Genomic DNA, 21676 nt, shown 5'->3' on the forward strand with positions numbered 1-21676 from the left:
CGCGGCAGCGCCCGGCCAGCGGCCCGGAGGGAAAGGGGCCGAGAGCTGCGGGACGTGAGCCAGCAGCGTGTGCAGGGGGCCATGGCACCCTGGCCTATGTCAGGAACAGTGTGGCCTGAAGGACCAGGGAAAGGATTGTCAGATCCTGTGTCCAGTTCTGTCCCCTTCAGTACGAGGAGGACATTGGGGTGCTGGAGCGAATCCAGAGAATGGCAACAAAGCTGGTGAAGGATCTGGAGCACAAGTCCTGTGAGGAGCAGCTGAGGGAGCTGGAGGTGCTTAGTCTGGAGAAAAGGAGGCTCAGGGGGACGTTGTCCTTCTCTACAACTTCCTGAAAGGAGGCGATTGCTAGCTGGGAGTTGGGCTCTTCCTCCAAGCAACGAGTGACAGGACTAGAGGAAATGGCCTCGAGCTCTGCTTGTTTAGATTGGATGTTAATTAACATTTTTTCACCATAAGGGTGGTCAGGCGTTGGAGCTGAAGGGAGCTGCTCGGGGATGGGATGGGATTACCATCCCTGGAGGTAGTTAGAAGACATGTAGATTGTAGATGGGATTTAGAGACACCGTTCAGCGGTGGGATTGGCAGTGCTGGGTTAGTGGTTAGACACAATGATCTTGGAGGTCTTTTCCAGCCCAAACGATTCTATGATCCAGCCGAGAATGTGCCACCTCCAGGAGCGGCCATGCCGGCATGTGGCTGGTGTCCGTGAGGGAAGCGGCTGTGGGTGGTTTCACCCATCCCGCCAGGTGCCTCGCAGGGCAGAGTCCCTGTGGAGGCACCGTGCCCGTGTGGGACAGGGCCCAGCCCGCCTGCACTGAGGCAGCAGCCAGTCCAGGCACCAGCCAGGGTGTGAAGGCAGCGGCGACGGAGAGATGGAGACACCTCAGCGAGGTGCCTGTGGATGGGCTGCTGCTGGCTTTGTGCTGAGCCCAGCAACAGCCTGGGCTGGGAGTGGGGATCTACCAAATATCTCTTCACAGAGATGAGATGGAACAACTAGAATAGCTAGAGTTGTTTCACGTTAGGATTTTTCCATATCTGGAGTGAGTGATGTTAGGGAAAGTGCAGGACTCCCATGAGCAGAAGGTACTGAAAGCTGCAGTAATGTGTGTGGGCTAGATCCCAGCTGCAGAACCACAGAACGATGCAGACTGGAAGAGTCCTCTAAAAGCCATCAGATTCAGCCCCAGAGCAAAACACAAACACGCTCAGAGAGTGTTTTGCTCATGGTTTTGCCCAGTTGTGTCTGGGTATCTCCAACGGTGGAAATTCCAGGGCTTCACTGAGCGTCTCATCCAAGATTTGATTAACCTCAGACTGAAAATAAATTTCTGATGTTAAAACCCATGATGTCTCTCATCAGTTTGCATTTGAGGTTTCAGGGTTCTGTGCCTGGAAGTCGGTGCACAAAGCCATAAAGAGAACGTGGCTTGTGACAGACCAAGCAAAACCCGGCACAAAAATCAGAAATAAAATTTATCCAAATTGACATCAGCAGATGGACAAAATTATACCAAAGATAATAATTCCAGCACCAGTTCTGTAAAACTATTTCTATGTATTGTTGAGAAGCTTCATAGCTATAACAGAAATAACAGATTTGTTTGTAAGGCTGCTGTATTTGGCAATCATTTAGCATGCAGTAGAAATACAAAATGCTGATAAAAGTCTGGGATTGCAGACAATTATTTAAATGCTTAATTTTTTCCTTTGTGAGTGTCCCCTGATTTCAGCATTTTGTTACTCCTCTCTGATTTTTCTTTGCTCAAGTGAAGGCATTGTAGGTGTGGCAGCAGGGGGAGGAAATGCAGCTGGATGTCACATCTGTGCCTGATGATATTTACCAGTGCCTTGTTAGAGAGTGCGTGTTAGCTCTGTGTCACGTTCCCTCTGACATGGTATGATCTGGATGTAATGACAGCAATTGCTGAGCTGGTAAGGGTTGCTACCGCTTCAGTTATAACAGTGTCAAAGTGTTTGGAGGATGTAATTGATTTAACAGGAATTGATGTTATTTTTCTGATGGTTCTAATACTTAAGATTCTGGTCACCTAGCAAAGGAGCTGGCTTGGAGTGGTGCAAACCAAAAGGCCAGCTTTATCACACTTTTTCACATTCCCTGTAGCTTTTGTGCATCCTTTTCTTTTGTGAAATTTTCATGTGACCTTACTTTTAGCATAACTTAAGACCTGCAGAAATATGCATGTTTCCATGCCTAAAAATACCAAACATTAAAATATCTAGGAAATGTGCAAGAGGCAGAAAGTTGGTTCTAAAACAAGAAAACTAGGCTTGTTTGTTTTTAGCAGTGTGATTCATTATTTAAATACTCTAGCCAGAAAGATAAACTGGAAGTTGTAAATGCTGGAATATGTTCAGGTTTTGCAGCACCCCTGTCCCACTCTGTATTTTCCCATGGAGAGCTGCAAGACAAATGTTTTATACCTTTGTGCTTTCTGTTCCATCCTTGTTTGGTTCCAGAGTAAAGCTGGGATTTCCTTTGGAAGTTAATTGGAGGAACAGAGACCCCTTCTGCAGAGGGAAAAAAATTAGTCATGATTTGATTGTAAACAAGTGTTTTGTGGAAAAATATTAGCTCAGAAAGGCTATTAGGAAATATGCTTAGTTGGCATTGTAATTATCCGGTGTTGAAGCTGAGCCTCATCGAGATTTGCTCCATGCTGGACTCCAAAGAGGTGCTTTCTTGAACTGAAATTCCAAACATGTTTCAAGTAGTCCCTTTATTTTCTCATCACTTAGATGGTTTGTGTAGGTGAAATTCTCATAGCCACGCTGCAGCTGAGCTCACCTGTGCTGATAGCTACTATTAAACTGCATTTGAAAGAATATATTGCCTGTTAAAATTCTTAGGGTCTCAGAATATAATTTTTAACTGGGGAAAAGGTGATCTATTTCAAGCATTTCCTTTTAGTTACTCACTCATAAGCAATTGGCGTGTTTGAAAAGGTTTTATTGAGAAAGGCAAACACTGTGAAACTTCTTATGTTCTTTACTTTTGTAAAAGTACCACCACTAAGTTTGTGCTACTTGTGGAGAAAATATAATGGATGTCTTTATATAGGTAGAGATCTAGTCTTTATGTTCCTTTTCTTCCAATTTACCTCACCAGCTGTGCATTGAGCAGAGCTTCTTCTACCTTGGTGAGTAATGCAATGCAGCAGGAAGAGATTTGTACAGTGAAGTGGTGCTGAGGAACCCTCATCACTCTGTGCATTTCAGAGGTTTTATGCAGACCAGATCTTGTTCTGTCTGATCAAACTCCTGTGAATTGCACTCCTGGAATGCATTTTTCTGGTGTGGTTTCATTTGTAAGCAAGAGGTGGGAGGAATTTCATATAGAGAGGAAAAAGGAATCTCTTCTGATTAAAAAAAAAGGAATGCTCAGTAGTGTTCAATTGTAATGTGTCAGAATGAATGTGAAGGAATTGAGTGCTACCTATGCAATTTACTGTTTATATACGAAATTACAGTGTTTATATTAAACGCTCTTAAGCATTCTCAAATTGTTATTAATTTATTTACTAATATGATGCTTCTTTTTTCCTTCTTGCACCACCTTCTGTAATCTAGCGAGCCACCATGATAAACGATTCTGACGGAGATAGAAGAAAGCCACTTTTCCTGTGCTTCCCATCACTTGCTAATAATCTTGGTATGTTCCCTGACATTTCTCCATGCCATTTCTAATTGGGAATGTGACAGTGCCAGTGCCTGCCATCTAAAATACAATCTGATTGGATTGCAGCATAATGAAGTAATAGTGAATAACCTTTCTAGGATATGCAAAGATTGTCACTATTTCAGAGTGTATGAAGTTCTTTAATGTTTTTCTCTAAGCAAAAGTAGGTGTTACCAAATCTGTGTGTTTAATGTGGGTATGTGGCTGCTAACTGAACTGTAAACCAATCTGTGTTTCACAGCAGTGGCTTGAACATCTTGTTCACCCAAGGTAATCTCATTGTCAAGGAATATATTGTGTTTTGCTGTTGGTTTTAGGAGGCATGCTGAAGTTTTGTAGTTTGGGAAACTGTGCAGTTAAATCTGCTACTCTGAGCTAATCCATGTCCTTTGTTCTTAATTCATGTACAAATCTGCTCCCTTTTAGAACATTATAATTTATAAGGATACACCTGTGGTATCTGAATTTTTAGATTTACGGTGATTATCAGGAAGAACAGTTCTTTATTGTGTTCTTTAGGCTTCATTAATGTGTTTTTCTCTATTTTCAGTTCTTTCTGAAGACCCTGTGACAATGCAGCAGTCACCCTTCACCAGTGGGCATTGTGAAATGATGAGGCAGTACCTTTCTGCAGGGTACACATTGATAAGGCCTTGAGGCCATTATTCCCTTGGCTAAGCTTTGCTAGAAGCAAAGAGATGGGAGGCATTTTGTCCTATAGCAATGCACACATCTAAAATGAGGGAGTTAAGATTTATTTTCCCTGTCTGCTTTCTCCCATAAGGACTTGATCTTTTTACACTTGTGTCAGTGAAACTCAGGAGTAATTCTGATGAGGTCAGTGAAGCTGTATGAGTGTGCAGCTGGTGTAACTGCAGGCAGACACAATCAAGCATCATTCATAGAATCACAGAATGCCTTGAGTTGGAAGGGGCCTTATAGATCATCTAGTTCCAACCTCTCCACCTTGGGCAGGGACATCTTTCACTACACCAGGTTACTCAGAGCCCCATCCAACCTGGTCTTTAACACTGACAAGGTTGAGGCATCTATCTCTTCTCTGGGGAACCTGCTCCAGTGCCTCACCACCCTCATATTAAAGAATTTCTTTCTAACATCTAATATAAACCTACCTTCTTTCAGTTTAAGGCCATTCCCCATGTCCTGGCACTACATTTCCTGACAACAAATTCCTGTCCAGCTTCCCTGTATCTTCCATCAGATACTGGAAAGCTACTGTTAGGTCTTCATACAACCTTCTCTTCTCCAGGCTGAACAGCCCCAGTTCTCTCAGCCTGTGTTCATAGAATAGGTGCTCCAGTCCTGTTATCAACTTCTGGATGGCCTCTCTGGACTTGCTCCAACAGTTCCATATTTTTATGTTTGGATCACCAGAGCTGGATGTGGCACTCCAGGTGGGGTCTCACAAGTACAGGGGCAGAATCCCCTTCCTTGCCCTGCTGGCCCTGCTGCTTTGGATGCAGCCTGGGATTCAGTTAGCTTTTTGGACTGTGAGCACACATTGCTTGGTCATGTTGAGTTTTTTGTCAACCATCATCACTCTATGGTGGTTGAGGTTACAGACAGTTGCAGTTCTCACTGCTGGATTGGTTCTGAAGGGAGAATAATTCTTGGGTTGAACTGAAAGGCTGGAAGAAGTTTCCTTGCTAGGCAGTGCATCCAGCACATCATTGACTTACTGACCACTGTGTCATGTTTTCCTGGATTTCCTTGAAAATCTATTGTAGCTTCCCCCAGCCATAAATTCTCATGTTTAGCGGCATTCCAGATCTAATAATAAATAGATACCCTTTAGATGGGGTGATGGAAAGCTGTTTTGGGGGTTTTATTGTATTAAAGGCTTTCTGATATGATAACATAGACTAAAGGCTTTTGAATCAAAATTGCTATAAAGGAAGCTTTTAAATATATATTCTACATAAGGAGAAAATAAACCCAAAATAAGCAAACTAGTTTCAGCCAAACATGTGCATAGAAAGCATCATCTTGAAAAGAGTAGGCAATAGTCATCTTTGTAAATCCATTTGTATCCATTTGAGATAGTCTAGTTTATCCTAGGAGCATCAGGGAGAGTAAGGAAGACAAATGGAGAAGACAAACAAGGAAGAAAAAACTGTCCTTTCAGTGCTGAGCTGCTTGATGAATTGTGACTTTTTTGTTTGTGTAAAAAGTCAGCTGGAAAGCTGGATTATAGAAACTGCATAACAGTTGCAATGAAAAGTAGGAAAATGTCTCTCATGATTGCTGTGAATGTGTAGTCCTCTGTCATGCTCTGGTGTTTCTTAGCCTGGGGAATACAATACTGGGTGTATAAATTAACTGTTTATTATTATAAAAAGGTGTCTGTGCCAGACAATCTACTGAGAAAGTAAGTGTCATAGATCTGCTGTGTGGTAGTTGTGAGTCAGATTGTTTAACACAATGGGAGAACTTGGTAATGGGAGTGTAGCAATGTGGCCACTGGGGACTTGGGTGTAACGAACAATAAGGAAAGTGGGGCATACTAGACATGTCTCATCGTTCATAGCAAGGCTGTAAGAAGGAGAAGAGACAATGAACTGAAGGATGGGAAGGAGAAAGAAGTCATCAATAGGGAACATGATGGAACACTTTTCTTAATGCAGAGTACAGTCATAATATCACCTCCTTCAGCTGGCTGTTAATCAAGCAATTGACAGGTGTTGGAACAGCAGCAGATCTTACCTGTAGCTGTTCAAACCTCTGTTTGCTTATCAGCCAGTCACGTTCTGGGTCTTTTTAAAAATGTTAAGATGAATCACATCTCTTTTCCTGAAGAATATATAATGTCATTCTTATCTGGATGTACTAGAAATTTTAGCCTTTTTCCCAGGCTGGCTACTGAAGTCTGTGTTGCTTTCATTTTTTCATTTGTCTCACTCACTGCCAGTCCATGGGCCTTTTCTGGTGAATGATTTGAACTACAATGAGCTCACAACTTTTTGACAATTACTGAAAACAGGTATGATCCACATTCAATAGCACAGAAAAGAATATTTATCTGCCAGTTTTGCTGTTCAGTTATATTCAGTTACATATTTTGTTTATTCACATTCTAAAATTTAATTATTTTACATATTTTTTGTGTAGGAATAAGTTATATGTTCATGTAACGCCTGGCGCAGTGGCTCTGTAAACACTGAGAAAAACAGAACATTTTTTATTGTTTGTGTATGTATATATGCATACATATATAAGAGATATGAATACTATTATATTTTAAAAGTATTAAAGAGTCAGAAAGTACATTTTCATGATACTCAATCACACAGAGTGTCTGCAGTCACAAAAATCCACTAATTTTTTCTCTGCATTTCAGTGCCATTTAAAAAAATGTTTGGCTTTTGTATTTGCTTTCATTGTGGATTGGAAACTATTCATGCTCTTATATATTTTGGGGATTCTTTGAGGGGGGAAAGAACCCCTGTTATTCGAAGAAGTAGTGTTTTAGATGAGGGTATGCATCTGAGTTTTACTAATAAGCCTACATCTCCAGATTTACTGATTTACTCAATACTAGAGGAGTCATGTTTTCAGAATTAAAATAGTGGCCCTGCTGTTTCTGTGCCTTGCAGCCTTGCATAAAGTAGTCTTGACAACTGGCGATATTCTAGATAGCTGCTAACAGCTCTTACTGACAAGTGCGCGTCAGTGGTTTCTCTACTGTGTCTCTTACTCTCTGACACTCTGCCTGCACTGTCCATATTGGGGACTTAAGGGAACTCTCTGCAGAGAAACTACTTGAGAGAGACTAAGGGACCCTGTGACATCAGAGGCAATTCCTTGGATACACGGGGATGAGGGTACTATTTCTGCACAAGGCTTGACAGGCACTTAGTATAGGGCCAGTGAGGCAGTCTGGGTTTGAACATGTTGTGAAGGGGAGTGTGGAGCACTGAGAATTAGGTGCTTCTGGCACTGATGCTGATACATTTCTTTTAAATAAGCCTGGTGGCAAAATACTTCCTGCCATAATCCTCTCAAATACTGACTGCATGGGAGAGGTTACTCTTCAGAATCTTTCTCACTTTACTTACAGTGAGGTCGCTTTGGTTTGTATTACCTACTGATTTTAAAAGTATGGTGATGTATGTGGTTCATTTTAATTTGCAGAGGGGCAACAAAACAGTTTAAGCAATTTATGACTAATTTAATAAAAAAAATGTGTCTAGCCTGTGTCACTGTAGTACATTTAATGACTCGTGTGTGTGAACTGCAACAGACAGATCTGAGATGCAAAACATGATGTTATTTCTTGAGCAGAAGCTGTAGGGGTTATGCAACTGATGAGCTGCATTGGCAGCCTTTAGTGTTTTTCTTGACATTGTGTGTGAATTGTCTTCCAATTCAGAACCCATTTATAATTAATTAACTTATACTTTATTTGTAATTAGTTGTAGTGCAGTTATCTTAAAAAAACATCAAGATCACAATTTAATTAGTGGTGGACTATGCCCGAGTTAAGTTTTCCAAGCTGTTTTGTATGTATCAGAATGCAGACTTTATTTGCATAGTCACAAACTTTTTTTCCCAAAAACTGTGCTTTGTTCAGTGTACTGCATAAGCAGTGCTCAATAGCATTATGATTTTTCTTCTTTATTCAGTCAATGTCTGTTGCACTCAGTTGGAGCATGTTCCCAAATACATAAATTACGGTTTTTTGCTCTTGTCATCACAGTATTTGTACTTGTCTTCAATTATTCCAAATTTATCTGGTATTTGATTTTCACACACTTCTTTATACTTCACAGTATTAGTATTATTCCCTGTCGATAGAAAGAAAACTGAGGCACATACTCCAAACTGTGTATACTTCCATTTCCCCATACAGTGGATAGTTTTAGGATAATGAATGCTGTTAGTATGGCATTTGTCTTTTCCCTTATGTGCTTTACAGAGTACAATTACATACTGCCCTTTTCCCCACTGAGTAAACCTGATGGTTTGAACCTTTAGGCCTAGCAGAATCCTAAATTTTCCTGGTATTTCCAACATGCATTGTTTTAAACTTCCTCTCCTGCAATTGGAAGTGCAGTGACTTCCCTGACTCCCACCACTGGAACTTTCGCAGTAAAAAATAAGGCCCTAAAAATGTAAGGCCTGAACAGCCTGATCTCCCATAGATCATCTGTGTGCCAAGGTTACCAATGAAAGTAGTAAAAAGGGATGACTGAACTATGGGGAACAAATAAAGAAGTGTCATGGTGTTCTAGAAACACATTCATGACAAAATAATTTCCCCCAGACGAGCCTAAAATACATTTGAGTCCATTCATTTGAGTTGCAAAATGACCTTTCTGCAGAATGTTTTTATTGGGGAAGATGTGTTCAGATTGTATCTACTGAAAAATTAATGTGAGAGTTTGTATAAATACATGTGGAGCCTTACAGCCTGTAGGGGTAATTTCACCTTTGTTGCTGACTCCACCTCCAGTAACTGTTCATATGAACTGAAAAATTACCTAGAACACCTTGTGCCTTAGAAGAAAAAAGCCCTACACATGTTGAATTTGGTTCAGCTGTGAAATTCTGGAAGATGACAGCTATTCCAAATTTAACTGTGGGACACAACAGAGATCTAGACTGCCCTTTAGCCAGTTTATTGTAAAACTAACTGGTTTCAAAGTGGAGAAACATTTAAATGCTCTCCTGTCCTCCTCTGCTTATGCTTAACTGAACTTAGGCAGGGAGAGAGGTGAGCAAGTTAAGAAACAAAGGACTTGTCCATGTTCTATGAAAAAAGGCAACAGCCTTCACCATGGGTAGGTTATTGCTAGTAGATCTCAAGAGCAGTCCAACACTGGACAGTGTACAAAACCGATACTCATTTCTCCTGACATAAGAATATGTCTGAAGTTGGGGAGAGGGATCATAGCTGGAAGGAAACAATTGTCTTTAGAACTGGAATTGGAAAATTCAGGCCTTGCTGTTTGTACATCAGGCATGGCAGGAACATCGCTCATTTTCTCAGTGCTGGTTCTTAATGCAACTGAGTGTCAGAGTAAAAATTTGTTGGACAGCATGGAAGGACAACAGTTCTAGAAAGGAAAACTCGTGCTATACATAAAGAACGTGTTATCCCTGTTTGTAATTCAGTGTTGTGCCTAACGCTGCTGTATACAAGGATGAATTTGCTGCTTTTATTAATCTTTGTATCACTTCTGTGGAATGAAAAATAAGTAGATAGTATTCCTTTTTACAAACTGGCAATTTGTTCAACCAGGTTGCTTTCTTGACTGTGTAACTTGAGTATCATTGATAGTGATACTACACTAGTGTATCTGGAAAGAGAAATGAGAGCATTGAGACTGCAACTTGTCAAAGGTCAGTCAGTCAATGTGTTCAAATGCTGAGTTTAGAACACAGCAGTGCCTAATATCCTGTGCCCATAATCTCTACCTCATACCTCAGTGATTTAAAACCTGTGCCCCTCAGATAATTGTTGTCTGGAAACTCTAAGTTAGTTGGCAGTGTTTCTTTCTACATAAATAAAGGCATATAGTCTTTGCATTCCTAGTCTCTCACACACACCCCTCTCTCACTGTGACCAGAACTATTGCTGAATGATGTGGTGCCATTTTAGATGACAGTTTCAGTTAAATCAGTTAAGGGTCACAGGCTGGCCTACAAAGGGATTTTTTTAACTAGTTGTATTAATGAAGAACAAATTGTATCATCAGTTTCAGCTTTCACATTGCCCTAGTCACACAGTTTCTTCCTTGCTTAGTATCTCTGTGTGGTAAAGCTAAGCCAGCACAAAATAGGAACATAGGCAAGATTCTGGGAACACATGATGTGTGAAGGTTTCTTCAAAAGGTTTGTAACAGGCCATGCTATACCCCTACTCCTGCCCCTTGCATTCTCGTCACTGAACCATTTTTAAAACCCTGGATCTGTCTCGCCATTGTTTCCGCTCTTACGCCAGCCCTATTTGTAGTTTCCCCACCTGTTCCTGTGTGTATTGCATTGTAGCTGACTGCATGTTGCTCCACAACTTCAGTGTGCCAACAGACTGGCTGCAGTGTGGTATAGAAATTACAATATACTTTTCACAGTTTTTCCTTTGCCCATTTCTAATATGTGCTAAGCAGCTATCAAAGCTTCTGATATTATTTAGCCCATGATCTAATCTGTCTTTGTGAGTTGCGCCTACCCCAACAAGAACCATTAAACCAAAAAGACACCCTCAAGAATCTAGCTCAGGGGATAAGGGACTCCAGGTGTCGTGATTCCCTATGAATAGAAATGCATCAGAATGTGAAGTCTGAGGGCTCTTCTCATTCATGAAAGGTATGATCTTGTGCAGTGCTGCTGCCTGGCAGTGCCATCACTAGGGGTTTGCCCAGCTACCTCACACCTTTCAGCACTCGCCTTGCGCTCTGTGATTGTTATTACAGTATCACAGTACTGCTTAGTGACTCTGGCAGAGATCAGATGTTGATTGATTCCTACTGGTACCTGCCCTGAGCCCTCTCTGAGAACCAGGGCCATCTGCTTGCTGTGCAGGATGCAGGGCTCTAAGCATGGCCCTACAAACAGTAGGAATACTACCTCCAAGGGTATAAGGGACCCTAAATCCCTGAGCAAGCTTGATATCCTAGAATAACACTAGGGATGCTTGGGTGCAGGCCACACAGTCTGGAGAGGTGAACATGGAGGTGAAAGATGTATGATAGGTAAAGCACACTGTAATCATAATTGTTGTGTAGATTCCTCAGGGCTTTTAGACAGACAAAGCCTCTGCTCCTGAGAATTCTTTTCTAGGTGGACATTAGGGACCAAAAGAAGGATTTCTGACACTGTTTCAGAGATGGCAGAGTGCAGCACGAAAAATTAATTTGTCTCACTGAGAGCAGTCTAACAAGCTTACACTCAGCTTTTTGGGAAAATTTTATCTGAATTGACTTGCTCAAGGTCACATAAGGGCATCTTGAGCTGGCATGGTCACACCATGTCTCAGCCCCGTGATTTTCCTTCCGCACAAAGGGTTGGCAAAAGCCAGTGATGTCAGTGCAGTCAGCATTTTGTCCATACCCCTGAAGCCCAAGCTATGCTTTGGTAGTATTTGTTGGTCCCATAAATGTTTCTTGCTACACTTCATCCTTGGCTGAATTCCAGGGACAGAGTAAGTCGTCTCTATATATAGCTGATGAAACACTTTGGGATCTTCTGACAATGACAGTTGCTACTCTGAAGCCAGCAAATTAATTTTTCTGTTCTTTTTTAATTTTTATTTTCAAACCTGTCATTGGAAATAATAAACTTTTTAAAAAAGTAATTAGCTACTGTGTAGTTAATATCACCATGTATGAGTAGCACGGAGATTTTTCAGAGTCAAAGTTTGTGCTTCTTGGTGCTAAATGTGGGAGGGCTAAATATGCCCAGTGCCCACAGTACTTTTCCTTAGCTCAGACAAAATCAGGATTTCGTTCCCATATGTATGGTTCTGTTCTCTTCTCTCTTTCTGTTTTTCTTATGTATGTATTGGTTTCAGAAATACTAAGTGAGTTTAAAGTTTATTCATACTACCTTTACATAATAAATTTAATTCCTTGATTTTCTTCTTACAATATAGTGCATTTCTTACATTGAAGAAGGCAGGTTATACTTACGTGTTGCAAAAAAAAGAAAACAAACCCCAAAACACCTCTAGTAAATGATGAATACATTTTATAACACACCTTACCTTAACAGAATCCAGCATTTTGGCCCAATCTAAATCATAATTTTCTTAAATAATTCAGATTTTTGTTGGTTAAGCTTTAAACTAGTGGATATTTGCTACAAGCAAAAATGTATTTTATGTACAAGTGATGGTTATGATATGCTTTGAAAGGGGCTTTTTGATCCCTGTTGTAAGATTCTATTAACAGTTTACACACAAGAATAGTCACTTTGAATTTATTTTCTTTTACGTTTTATTGACTTCTTTCTTGAGAAAACATCCTACTGTTCTTTTTCACAAAGAAACAGGCTGTGACTAGGACAAGATGATTACTTTAAGACTGACTGATTGAGCTCTCATAAGATTCTTTATCTTCCTGTGGCCTTTCTGAGACAGTTTTGGCAGATATGAACTACCTACACAGAAGTGTTACAGCTGAAAACTAATGGGGACCATTTCCATGTCAGTTGGTTGTTTCACAGGCAATTATTTAAATAGAGAAATCTGGCTCATTTCTTATTCTAGATATCATTAAGTTCAAATAGAAGAATGATCTGGTGAAAGAAACACTTGCAGCGTTCAGCACTTTTGAAGTTTTAATAAAAGTTGTTGGTTTATTCTACAATTTTGTGAGAGGGAAGCATAAGAAACATGTTGAAGGAATGAAAATCTTAGAAACAGTAAAAATGTAAAGGACAAAGTTCTTGAAGGATGATATGATGGCTTTTGACGAGTAAATGAATGTTAAATATGAACTCTGTGAAATCCTTCAATTTCATTAAGAAGAATGATAAAGGTTAATGTCCTTTAGGCAGAAAAGCCCTTTGATTCTCAAGTTGCTTCATGCAAAGTATACCAGAAGGCTTTCACTTGGGTGGTACTCACTTGTGTGAGCTCACAGTCCTGCTGCTGCTGCCAGGAAAGATCTGGCCTTTTGGTGCTCCTCATGTATGGGAAGTGATGCCTGGTTGCCACAGTGCTCTCCTGGGTTCAAGGCACCATTCTCCAGGGTAGGCCCTTACTAGTGTACATGCTAGCATGAACTACAACTGCATCTTTTGCCAAATAAAAGACAAGAGTAGTCGACAATTCAGCTCTGCCATCTCTACTCGTGATCTCCCCTTGCTACCTTATTTTTTCTGATCTGTTTGGGAGTCATGAGTATTCTTTTGTCATGCCCCATTGTAAACAACCTGTGTCATTTCTATCTTAAATATACTTGCTGACTCTCAAGTACCTTGCCATGTCAGCTTAAGATTCCCTATTCATGTGTTTCATTGCGTTTTTTTCTTTTTCTCTCTTTGAGACTTTTATCCTTTCTTTCCTGCTCAGGTTGCTTATTTCTGTTTTGTTTTTATTTTCCTTCTCCCTGGGCACACATAGTTTGTGGCTATGCAGCTCTGCCAGCTTTATTTGGGAGTAGTCCTAACCTACCTCTGATGTGGGAAGAAGCTTGGTAAAGCAAATTGCTTTTTCATACTACTGTGCTAGGCACAGTTTTCCTATTCTCTTGTTGACCTGAAAGAGGCAGCTCCCTTTCTGCATCAAGTTTGGCTCTCTTTCCACTCCAGACCTCCATTCATATGCTTCTCATTACCATCCACACAGTTAGTTTATAAAATTAAATTAAAGTAGTAAACAAAATACCAGATACTCCTCCTAAAGCTCCATCTATAAATATCTCCCCTGCCTACTCATGCTGTCTGATTAAGAGGCAGTAAGCAGTTAGTTAGAGAACCTAAAGCAGGTCAGTTTCCATCAAGATAGGCAGGATTTTTTTTAAGAATAGGGCTATTCCATTTAGCTTCCTGTTTCACAGGTAAAAAGCCCAACTCTCCCAAAATGCAAACTGACAATGCTGAACCAAAAATTTTGTTTTTTCATTCAGAAATATTTTTTTTTATTCAAAATTGACTAATATAACCTAGCCGAAGTGGATCTTGAAACACTTGGTTTCTTTAATCTCTCAGACTAGCTGAGAGATGCTATGGTTCTGGCTGTTGGTTCCTAGGAACAAGGAAAACATTTTATTTGCTTTGTTTTCAAGTAGTGTTTACCTATGTACCAATTAAACGTGGAAAAATGAACAGTAGTACCTTTGCAGCAGTGGCTAGCTGTATTTTGAGAAAATCCAATTATTTTATGAAACAATAACTTTCTTTAAGAATTCTAGAAAATTTGGGTAGAATGTCCTTTGATTTCTAGAAATCTAGACATGGGTCTGATTGCAGTCCTAATCCACAGGATTGGATATTCTTTGTCAAAGAAATTCTTTGCCAAAGCACCTCAGTTTTTATTCCATGGCTGAGGTGGGCACCCTGGCCTGTATTAGAGGGTGAGGACCAACAAATAAAATGTGAGTTGTAGCTAATACCTCCCTGGCTGAAGCCATCATTACCTGTAAGGCTCACCTGTGCACAGTGAGGACTGGTGCAGAACCATTTCCATCCATGTAGATCCCCAGACAAGGCAGTGCCAAGGAAAGGAGAAAAGCTGGTTGCAGTGGCTCCCCTCCCATGAACCACAGTGCAGGAGAGCTCTTTGCATAGTGGGCAGCTCTGGGTCACAGTGCTGCAATTTATGTGTGTACTTCTAGGACTCCTCTGACTTCTTCCAGCATTTCCTTTAAAAACTTCTCCTGTGCTCTATATAGTGAATAAGAAGAAATGAAGAAGGCTTGAATTATCATTTAAGTGATTGTAGTTAGACTTGTATTGAAAACCAAAGGTGACTACTAAGCTATAAAAATAAATCCCACAAGTTACACCAGCATACATATAATGTCCACATACATAAATTGTGTTGTTTTATAATTGCTATTTGATATGGTCTCAGAGTGTCCTAAGAGAATGCTCATCTGCATTTGGGCAAAAAAGTCTAAGCATAGCATTTGCTTTGTTATGTAGATAGAGGTGTAGCAACCTGGAGAGTATTTGGACTGAGCACGTGAAAAGCATGTGATTCTGTCTGGCTGCTTGGATTTGGAATTTAATTTTCAGACTATTTATCTGACAGTATGTACATCAGTCTTCAGAAGTTCAGCTTGCTGTTATTGTTGAATTCCAATTTGCAACCTTAGTGCTGCATTTACAAAGTGTTTTTGAGATGAGGAGTAGGTGTTTTCTGTGCATGTGTACATGTTACTCTATATTGCTTGGAGTTAAGGGATAGAAGGTGACTTGGAAGAAAACAGCTTTAGTTAGCAATATCAAATGGAGGACACATGCTGTCTAGGTGTAAATTATCCTGGTAATTCATTCCCATTGGCTTAGAGCCTTTAATGAGCACAGCTTCCCCTTACACCTGATTTTGTAACTTAAGGCTTCTAAGAGCTCAGCTTTGGTGAGCATTTTCATTTTCTACGTGAGGTTCCTATTGTATCCAGTGTGGACACCGCTAGAGAAGATGACCTTGGCTTATGCTAGGTGCAGGCAGTAATGACAAGCGCCACGAAGAACGTAGTAAACTTGCCAATTCCCAGAAGAAACATCGTTGCCAAAGCAAGTGAAATGATAGGGCACGGGAGATACCGGACGTGCTTGCCAGGATGCTTGATCTCAGCGCTATCCTTTGAGATTCTGCCCTGTGGAAAGCACGGGCCAATGGTTCCTGCCACACACTTGTAAAGTTACTGGTTCCACAGAGCTTTGTATGTGCTTCTTGGTGCCTGCTTTTGGGTTTACTGAGCGCGTTTCCTGAGCAAAAAGATACGCGTTGCTTTCTAAAGTCGTGCTTCCATGCTGTCTGGTTAACTCCAGACCTATTTCCACTGGAAAACGTTTGATCACCTGGGTGTCCTTGGACATCACACCTGGGTTGTGCGATCCTTAATCTGAAAGTGCGAAGTGGCTCAAGGGGGGACACGGACCTCAGACCGAGCAATGCCGAACTGCATTAGCAGATGGCAGGAGGGTCTTGGGGAGCAGGAACACACGTGCGTAAGAGAGGAAAGCAAAGCGGAGCAAAGGGCAGGTGTGTAGCAGGTTGGAAGAGCAGTCGGTCAGGCGAGGGGCGGCCGAGGGGCAGCGCTGCCCGCCCGCTGCCCGCGGCGGGGCCGGGCCCACGTGACGGCCCGGCGGGGATAATAAGCGGCGGCGCGGAGCCGCGCCGGGCTCCTCCGCAGGGTCAGCCACCGGGACCGACAGCAGCAGCGGCACACAGGGACACGGGGAACGAAGGAAGGTCACCACGGGTCAGCGCCTACCTGGCAGTTTCAGCCTCTGCTCTCAGCAAGATTAGTCGATATTCATTCCCTGACACCTTGGAAAAAGATTAAAAAAAAGCACAAAAAAAAAAAAATCAGAAAGAAAGAAGGAAAAAAGACACTGCTGCTTACAACCTCTCAGCAAGTAAACTCAACTTAAATCGTAGCAGAAGCCACAGCAGCTGAAGCTGATCCCCGGGTAGCATGAATAGCATGAATCAGATAGAAACAAACATGCAGTACACCTACAACTATGAAGAAGATGAGTACATGACCCAAGAAGAAGAGTGGGACAGGGACCTGCTCCTGGACCCAGCATGGGAGAAACAGCAAAGGAAGGTCTGGAAATGATGTGTATCTGTCTGTGTGCTTCTGTGTGGAGTGAAGCCCTATCTTACTGCCATGCTGTGTCTGGAATTGTCGGGGTTGTGCAGCAAGGGGTTCTAATAAAATATATTTTATGTTGTATAAGCCATTTATATGATGTATAGTAGCTATGCCATATTTTTGGGATAAAGCATTCACTTTTTTGATTCTTAAGTGAAGCTTATGTCAGATGAAAATAATTTACAGAAGTCAGGAGTTTATTTTTATATTGCACTGTAAGTATTCTGTCAGTACCACTAGATTTATGTATCAGTAACTTTTAACTTCACTTCCTGGATCTTCCTTTTGGAAAGCAGACTCTGAATTGATGTGTGTGCCTGATTGATTTTCATAAAGAGTAAATATCAATTATAAAGAGAGATGAATGAGATGGTTCCAAATTAGTGTGCAAAAAAGTTTGCAATATTTCTGAGAGCAGACTGAGAAATCACTCTTGAAATTGTGATCTTGCAAGTCGGCCCTTATTAGAATTTATTATTTATCTCCATTCTGACTGTATGACCTGACAAGGAAAATATTGCCTGGAAATATATCCAGGCTATATTTGGAAAACTGTATGTCATTTTTATGTTCCTATATGCTAGTTCACTGTCTGGGAAAAAAACCCAAACCCCATGTCTCTAAACTCCTTGGAATACACAGTTTTCAAAGAACTGCTTCTTGCCTTGTAGGTTGTAGTGTTGGCACTGTTGTGTCACCAATACTGCCCATGTTCGTTTTCTGAACATAGGCACAAATTATGATCCCAGCAGCAGTCATGTCAATGTTTCGGTACTTTAGTAATATTTGCAATATCTAATTTCATAACATTAAGTTTTAAGTTGCATATGGAAAAGAAAGATGAAATAATGCAAAGGATTTATTGCTTCCTTATTTAAAAGGTGATGTTGAAGTCACAGCTGACAGATCTGGGATTAAAAGGTTATCTGCTGGTTACAAGAATGAAAAAAGGGAGGGAGTGAGGGACAGTGCTCTGGACAATAAGGTTGAATGTGCATTTTACATAGATGGGAAGCTTAAGTAGAAGGTGCCAATTTAGATCTTATGACAGTCTGTCCCACTGTTACAGCTTCTATAAAAGCTACACTATAAAAGTGTAATTATAAAAGTAAGAGTCGTTAAAATAGTTTGGGCCAGTGGGTTTGCTTTTCCATTAAAATTTGTAGAAGCAATATTCTCCTCTCAGATTTAGTTTGTAGCCTCTCTCCTATATTTTTAGCTGGTTTTGTTCATTTTCTTACATTCATACCTGTTCACATTCTGCTGTGTGAGGATAGGGGGAGAAGTTCTATTCTAATTTGAAGTTCAATTTTCTTGAACTACCAGATGCTGCTGAATGAATAATTATGTTGTACTCATCAGCACTGGCATTTGTTTTAATTTGGCACTCTTCATATATTGAACTATAGTGTTTTATAATGAGAATGAAAATTATCTTGGTGCTGCAGTGCTTTAGTGATTTGAAACTGCTCAGCTGTAAGATGTTGTGTTACATCTGATTAGGATTCAATTGTCCACTATTTCAGAGAATTCTGTTTTCAAAAGAAAATGGGCAGGTTACTAGATACCAATGCACTCTAATACAGTTTTCCTTCAATGCAGCTAAATGTTAAAAAAGTAAAGAGAACATGGATTAGGTGGACATTCTTATTTTTACAACAAGTCTCTTGATTTTTTCAGGAAAGTGGGGAGCAATTATACTGCACTGAAAATTTTATGTTTCCATTCCTCTGAACAGGCAATACTTCAGCAGAAAGTCAGATTTCCACACTGTCAAATTAAAGCAGACTCTGTTTTGCTTCCATAGAGAGTGTGGTTCTGCTACTTAATGTTGCCACTTCCCAGGGTTTAGTTTTAATATTAATATGATACCATATTCAAATAAAATTTACAAGAGGGGATCCTTATTCCTCATCTTGGAAAGAAATCTGAATTTATTATCACATGAAAAGTAACTATTCGCATGATAAAGGGACTGATAAACTTTGTGGAATGTCAAGGCTTCTGTCTTTTCCTAATTTGTGCTAAGACAGTTGCAGAAAGTGCTTTCTTAGTTTCCTTATTCATTAGGAGATGATTACAAGTACATGGGCACAGATCTTTGTTCTAATTGGTAATACAATATTCAGAAGTGATCTTGGTGGAGCCCTGGCAGTTGGCAGCATATATTTTCTATTAGGCAGTCTTGGAACAAACCAAAAATAAGTGCCATTGTTTCTATTGTGGGCTGCCCTCTCCAGACTTGCCATTTCAGTGATATGCCTGGTATGAAATCTGTCAACAGATGCTGGTAACACATGATGACGTCCATAGGATTACAATGGAGGTGACGCCTAATTATAACCGTGGTTCGTAGAGTATTATGGTCTGCTGTAATCCAGGCTCCTTGGTGGTCGCAGATGTCCAAAAATATATGAAGAACACTAGAGGAAAGAAAGCCGAGTTGTAGTTTAGCACAGTCTCTCTGAATGTGAACAGCAATTTAAATGATTTAGTTGAGGTAACATTTAGCCTGTGTCAACTCAGGATATCAAGAAAATGCAACAATTTGATCATTTTTGTATTAGATGCTCTTGGCAAAAACTTAAATGTGGTTGGGCATTTCAGACAGCAACTTTAAAGAAAACTAAAATTGTATTTTGGATGGACATGCTGTCTACAGTAGAAAATAGTTAGGGAACCATGGCTTTTGTGTCTTTTGAATATACGGATGTGTACCATGAGATGGAAGACTTCTGAAGTCTGCTCTTTGACCCACTGTGCTTCCACTGCCCATGTGTGCTAAAACAGCACCTGAAAGATCTATGGAAGTGGCCCCATGTTTCTTCAGAACTACACAGAAATAAAAAAAAATATTGGAAATTAGAATGCCTGGCTAGAGAGGGTGGGATTATTTTCTTCATTCTGCTCTGTAACCCTAGACAAGGTCAGCTCTCCTCTGTTTTCTCACTGGTAGAAAGAGGACAGCAGTGATACTTGTAAGAACTGGTAGAAGGGATTGGTTCTGTGGTCTGTCAGACTAGAGATCAGCTGTCTTTCAGTCCCTACTCTGCTGAACTGGAGTGGAAGTGGAAATCATACCCGTTTATAATGGAAGACTTACAACATAATTTCTCTTTTCTTTGTAACAAATTTATTTATTAGGCTTTCAAGAAAAGTTAACAGACTCAACAAACTTTTTAGTTTTTGCTACCCTGTATCTCAGTAGAACTAAAAGGAACATAAGGAAATGCATTGTCTCTTAGCTTAGGAAACCAAGAACAGCAGTGCTACTTGAAATGCACACACACTGTATTTTTGCAATGTTTTTGATCTGCCAACACTGCTTGGTGAGCCATGTGTTGAACAGCACTCGCCTATTTGCAACTTTTGCTATAAGTAATTATAAGAGTGAGTGTGCTTTCTTACAACTTTGATGTGAAATGTGGTTTGTTAGATTTCCAAGGAAGGTTGTGAAACAAGTGTGATCCCTTTTTCATGGCAGTTGCATTGTATTGTAGGGCATTAAACTGAGTTCACATATTTAACATGTGCCTTCTCAGTCATTAATACATGTCTGACACTAGTGTCCTAACACATGTAAGGAGAGAACTGGAAACATGTTCCTTGCCTTACTGATATTGTTTTAGTTGAATTATCTCACTCTAGCTTGCTCTGTAGCCCTGGTACCACTGCTTTGTTAATGCAGAAGAGTTCTAATGTAGATGTCAATGTAAATGGTGACCATTTGGATGGGGTTTTTGTACTGGTATAAAATAAACAAGAAGATGTAAAATACTTATTTACCTTGATATTGCCCTGTTTCTGAATGCAGATCTCCTTAGTGACACTGAATGTTGTGCATGAGTGAGGACTTTGGAAAAGATTCTTAAGGAAAAAAGCTGTGTGTTTTCAATCTTCAGCAGTGCCTATCAGATTACATTTCCAGTGTGACCTGTAAGGATTTATCTGCATTACCTCCTTTGGCTGGTAATATAACTCCTGTTGTCCTTGCAAGCAAAAAGGGGAAGAAAAAAAAAAAAAAAGGCATTTGGAAATCACATGTATGGCAAATTATTTGGCAGGAGCTATCAGAACTATGGATTATGGGCAATGTTCTTATTTTTCTTTTGTTGCTGCAGCTTTATTAAATTCAGCAGATTTGAGAGGTTCATTGCAGCCTGAAAGAGAAATTGACCTTGTGTTCAGTCTGACTTCAGAGTCTATTTATAGAGTTACAGTCAGTATCCCGGATTTACTCTAAAGTTTGCTTGGTCTTCTATGGATGGAATCTAAGTTGGTTTCTTATCAGAAACCTCTTCCTGTAAGAATTCTACTGGTGAGTGAGAAGACAGATGTAGTGGAAAGAAACAACTTCATTCTTCACTGGGTGACAAAAATAAGCAAGGATGAATGAATGAAAAATAAATGTAAGGCAGAAAAGGGTTGGCAGGAGAAGCTGGATGCCACAAGCAAAATTAAGTACTATATTCTCATGGGTTTACAGACTCCAGATTGAAATCATTGTTGTGGAGAATATAACAATATCTGCAATGTGTAAAGGGCATTCCAGCCTAGGTCTTCCTCTTTTACTGAGATTATCTGGGAATAAAATTGGTTTGGGTTTTGTTTGTTTGTTTTAGACCATGTAAAATTCTTTTACTATTGAATAATGAGCCTTGGGGTTAGGCTCGCATGG

The 21676-nt window shown here is 40.3% G+C and overlaps 1 protein-coding gene and 1 long non-coding RNA gene across 2 annotated transcripts in view; both read left to right on the forward strand.

Moving 5' to 3' along the window:
* The first annotated feature begins 72 nt into the window (after window positions 1–72).
* LOC148184638 (uncharacterized) lies at window positions 73–4413 on the forward strand. The gene is made up of 3 exons (XR_015772114.1): window positions 73–275; window positions 3595–3676; window positions 4254–4413. It is a non-coding gene; the product is annotated as an uncharacterized LOC148184638 (long non-coding RNA).
* Window positions 4414–16530: 12117 nt separating this feature from the next.
* Window positions 16531–21676, forward strand: part of ACTN2 (actinin alpha 2) — a 67553-nt gene continuing 62407 nt past the window's right edge. Inside the window, exon 1 of the mRNA XM_005518514.3 lies at window positions 16531–16950. Coding sequence (XP_005518571.1) covers window positions 16816–16950 — 135 coding nt within the window. The 5' untranslated portion in view covers window positions 16531–16815. The remainder of the gene's footprint in view (window positions 16951–21676) is intronic.

The sequence above is a fragment of the Pseudopodoces humilis genome, chromosome 3, assembly GCF_049639895.1.
Source record: "Pseudopodoces humilis isolate 2021_Gansu_Grassland_sample_001 chromosome 3, ASM4963989v1, whole genome shotgun sequence".
Classification (NCBI taxonomy): Eukaryota; Metazoa; Chordata; class Aves; order Passeriformes; family Paridae; genus Pseudopodoces; species Pseudopodoces humilis.